General features: G+C 38.5%; 1 protein-coding gene across 1 annotated transcript in view; it reads left to right on the top strand.

Annotated features, from left to right (window-relative positions):
- The first annotated feature begins 2585 nt into the window (after window positions 1–2585).
- The window catches only part of LOC113830151 (uncharacterized), a 3546-nt gene continuing 1131 nt past the window's right edge, over window positions 2586–5000 (top strand). The window contains exons 1-2 of the mRNA XM_027383356.2: window positions 2586–2751; window positions 4713–4873. Coding sequence (XP_027239157.1) covers window positions 2704–2751; window positions 4713–4873 — 209 coding nt within the window. The 5' untranslated portion in view covers window positions 2586–2703. The remainder of the gene's footprint in view (window positions 2752–4712; window positions 4874–5000) is intronic.

Raw genomic sequence — 5000 nt, 5'->3', positions numbered from 1 at the left:
GCCGAAGAACGATGTGCTCCTTTATTGTTAATATTCCAAAATTCAGTGAGACAAGGTAAACTACCAATAGTTGGAAACTCGCCTATGTTATACCCTTATATAAGAGCGGCGACGAACAAAACCCACTAAATTATAGACCAGTTTCATTAATTAGTGTAGTATGCAAGCTGCAAGCAAGGATAATTAGGAAACAATGGGTTGGAATACTTGAAAAAACATGAAATGATATAAGAAAAATTGTGGGTTAAAGAAGGAAGGTTATGTGTAACAAATCTACCTTTTTTTATAAGAGTATCTGAAATATTACAAGAAAGAGACGGCTGGGTGGATTGTGTGTACTTGGACTTTAAAAAGGCTTTTAATAAGGTGTCTCAGAAGACTACCATGGGAATTAAAGCACCTAGGTGCTCTAATATGGATGAAAGACAAATGAGCACAGTAATTAGAGGAAAGCATTCTACATGGCGACGAGTAACCAGCGGAGTGCCTCAAGGATCGGTGTTGGCGCCGATTATGTTTACTATTTTCGCCAAAGATTTAGAGTCGAACATAAGCCCAAGTAGTTATCTGAATATGTTTGCAGATGACGCGAAGATGCAAAAAATGATAACAGAAAACGTCTCATGCCAATGCCTCCAAAGTGACATCGAGAACTTATTCACGTGGAGTTGTAAATGTAAACTGGAATTCAATACCAATAAATGCCACGAAGTACGTAGAAATCGCCCACAGTTTCAATATGAATTAGGAGACGCAATATTAAACACAGCTGACAGGAAAAAAAATCTTGTGATACTCATAAATAGAAACCTAAACCCAAATGATCATATAAATGAAAAAGTCCGCAAAATGCCAGGACTGTTTGCCAACATTGAGAGGGCATTCGTGTATATGGACGAAGATATGGTAAAGATCATTATAGCGACCATAAGACCAAGACTTGAGTACGGTGCAGTGGTATGGAGTCCACACTTAAAAAAGGATATTGACAAACGAGAAGGAGTTCAAAGAGATTTGAGTTACGAAGACAGACTACAGAATTAGGACTTACTACCTTGGAAGAAACATGGAAAAGGGGGAGGGGCATGATTATGCTGTTCATTTATATTACAGGAAGAGTGAAGATAGACACAGAGGACTTTTTAATCTTGAACACAAGAAGGACGAGAGGACACAACAAAAAGTTGAAAGTCAAAAGAGGTGATAAAGATGTCAAAAAATGTTTCTCAATCAGAACTATTGAAGCATGGAACAGTCTCGCCCAAAACGTAGTGTGTGCCAAAAATGTGCATCAATTTAAAAAGCTAAATTAAATATAGCAGGCGGGACTACCTGAGCTTAGCTCTTCTCCCGTATTGAAACAACTAGGTAAGAACACACATACACACACACAAAAACCATTGTTATCTCTTTTAACCAAGGAAATACAAGCCCTCCAGCTTGACCTTGCGAGAGATATCAAGTAGGAAATGACAGTGGTGCCAGAACGGCAAGAGCGCCTCCGTGTGATTCGCCATCTGGTCCCGTTCGTCACCAGCGGCCAAACCTCGTTTCCGTATCGAGTTCTGACGTGAGTGAATTTTCCCACTCGAGTCTTGTATATTGGCTTCCAGTTTCTCTTGCTCAGATGCTATTGTTATCACTTTTTTGTAGCCCGATTTACTCGTCATTTATGAGCGAGGTTCACTGTCTCTGTCTCTGTCTCTGTCTCTGTCTCTCTGTCTCTCTGTCTCTCTGTCTCTCTCTCTCTCTTTCTCTCTCTCTCTCTCTGTCTGTCTCTGTCTCTGTCTCTGTCTCTGTCTCTGTGTGTGTGTGTGTGTGTGTCCATCCATCTATATTATACCCCAAATACTGTATGTAATCTTTCTAAGAAATGTGAGTCCACGCTGAAACTTCTTAAGATACGGGTATGGATAACCCAAATTACATCATCCCTATGAAATGTATGTGTAAACTCTCTAAGTCAAAAAGTTTCTCTGTCTGTCTGTCTGTCTGTCTGTCTGTCTGTCTGTCTGTCTGTCTGTCTCTCTCTCTCTCTCTCTCTCTCTCTCTCTCTCTCTCTCTCTCTCTCTCTCTCTGTCTCTCTCTCTATATATATATATATATATATATATATGTGTGTGTGTGTGTGTGTGTGTGTGTGTGTGTGTGTGTGTGTGTGTGTGTGTGTGTGCACATATATACATATACATATATATGTATGTATTTATAGATAGATAGATAGATAGATAGACAGACAGACAGATAAATAGATAGATAGATAGATAGATATATAGATAGATAGTGTATATATATATAATTAGATTCATGTATATATAAATGTATATACATACACATTTTCTTTCTTTCTGTTCTTTTTCTTTCTTTTTAAATATAAATACGATCTTTTTACTTATGATGGGTAATAAGCATTGTATAAAAAACAGACGTAAATCTTATAGTGCCAGTACTAATCATTAGATAACCACCAATTATAGTAACAGACTTATATCAACATCAAAGTGAACATGCCAAGACAACATTAAAATAAACAAATAACATTCTTATCCTCTCAAAATAATAAGAAATAAATAGACTGCAACTGACGAGGATGTTGCGACACTTATCTGGGATTCGCCTGAGAACTGAGCATATGGCGTTTCCCGAACGTGGTCGTTTATAAACCGGGATGGGAGCCAATTATCCTGACACATTGCACTGGAGATGGCTTCGGTTTGGAGACTAGCATTTACTTTTGTCGCCGTGGGTTTGGTGAGTTTACCAAGATTTAGGATGGGGTAAATCTGGGTTCGGTTCGGACAGTCATTGCGGAAGTGGGATGGTGAATTGAAGAGGTCACGCTGAGGAGAGCTGTTGTCAAGGGACATTGGCGGATTCAAACTGCCATCATCTGTTGACGGTTGTTATGATTGAGTAAGGGCGCAGTTTACGAAAGGAAGGGGTTTGCGTTCAGTTTCAGAGAGACGTTGACATTTCCCCACTTTTGGCATGCATAATCACATCTATGTAAACAACAGTATGGAATTGAAGTTTTCGATCTTGCCAAGCAAAACAAGCAATGGTAATCTCCAGAAAAATAACTATCAGTGTTGAATGTCATAATCATCAAACAGGTGTGTTTGTATTTCTGTAAATAACTGATATCAACCACGCCAAGGTTGATGTAGCTAACGCTGCCGTTACCTACGTAAACCTGATCAAGATTGTATGTTTTCCATTGCCTTCTGAAATCCAGTGTGCTTTCATGAAACGAGGTATTGGGCACAATGCCCCTCCTACCTCCTTCTCGCTGACATGAAAAAGTCTCCTGTTTGAGCATATATGGCTTTCACACCAAGGTAGCACGTCGCACACGGAAGCATGAAACCTTTCACACAGAAGTGGCGTGAACTTGTCCGGTTTTTTATTTTTATTTATTTTTTGTTCTCCGTGTGAACTGCCACCTTGGAAAGTGTCATATTTTAATAGAGCTCTTACATCCAAAGTTATTATTAGTTAATGGAATAAATGTTCAAATCAAATAACAAGTTATAAAACGGAGATCTTATTGCTATATAATATACATTGAGTAGTTTTGAAGTGTCTGGACATATTTCCGCCGAACCCATTTGATAACACTGCTTCGGTCACCCAGTGAAACAATCAACATAACATTTGTGCAAGACTGAGGAGAAATACAGCAGTTTGTAGGATACAGTAATACCTCAGGACAGTAACAATACTCTCCTCGGTAGTTATCAAAATGGTTTGCGAGAAAAGAAAAATCCTTACAAATATTTTCAGGGTATTGGAACAAGTTTGATTCGCATTCTGCCCGAATATCCTCCGCTTTATTCCTCCACGTGACAGTAAATGGTCACAAGATTATTTAGGACTTTGAACAAGAATAACATCGTCAACCTCCGATAATGCCATATTGTGAACCGAATGACACGCGCCACGTGCAACCTTGGCTTGAATTCGCCGTGCCACGTGTCACTTGCCAGCTGCCATTGGTATGAAAGCGGCCTAATTTCCCTTTGATAATCAGAAATGTTATCAGGGAAAGAAAAGTTTCTTCTCGGTCGCTTCTCTGTTGCGTTTAAACCAAACTCTCTAGGTATTGGTTAAAATATACACTATTACTTAGATTATGGATAATACACTGCCATATAATTTATGCATTGTTATTCTAGACTCTATCGTAACCTTTGTCGTTTTTTTGTTGTTGTTGGTTTTTTACAGCCTCTTATTTTCTGGAAGCCTGCAATGAACCACGAAACCATTGATAAAAATTATGATACAGTTGTATTTGATACTTCTCCAGGGACTAGAAAATTATGGAAAGACAGTATTTTAGAGGTTCGGTGAAAATCGGTGATGATTTGGACATGTCTTCTTTGATTACAGATTTGATTCGCTAGATTTGCATGTAGTCAAGCATGCACAAATCTAGATGGTCGGTGAAGGTCTTGCTAAAATGTTTTACGATTAAAAAATAATGATAATAAAATAGAAGATAAATAAATAAATAGTGAATAAATACAAACTTACATATCTGCAGACAGTTTTCATGACAAATACTAACCATCAAGACGAAATGGTTTACAAGACCAATCGCAATGCACGTAAATCTCCCATAAATCTGTGGACCACGTAAATTCACTAATGCGAATAATGATAATCTGTAAATAAAAATTGACAAGTGCAATCCTAATTTTTTTTTTTCTTAGGGCTTCTGCCACGGCAAGTTATGCTTTCCCGACTGCGCGGAAATGAGAGAAGGTGACAAGGTCCCTGATCCTACTAACTGCTTCCGCTATTACTACTGCAGCGACCCTGAAGGCACAGGCGATCTGATCCACTCCTCTGAGCCCTTGGACTGTCCCGAGGGGTGAGTCACTAATTTTGAGGGTCACTTTTTTATGCCAAATGTATCAATATTTCTATATTTCTAAGAAGAAGGTGGGTGTATGTGTATGCATGAAGTATTTGTACATTTCAGTTTATTTTGTTTGTGT

Source organism: Penaeus vannamei, chromosome 29 (assembly GCF_042767895.1).
Source record: "Penaeus vannamei isolate JL-2024 chromosome 29, ASM4276789v1, whole genome shotgun sequence".
NCBI classification, from domain to species: Eukaryota; Metazoa; Arthropoda; class Malacostraca; order Decapoda; family Penaeidae; genus Penaeus; species Penaeus vannamei.
The sequence above is the reverse complement of the archived record's forward strand: the minus strand, read 5'-3'. Positions and strand labels throughout refer to the sequence as shown.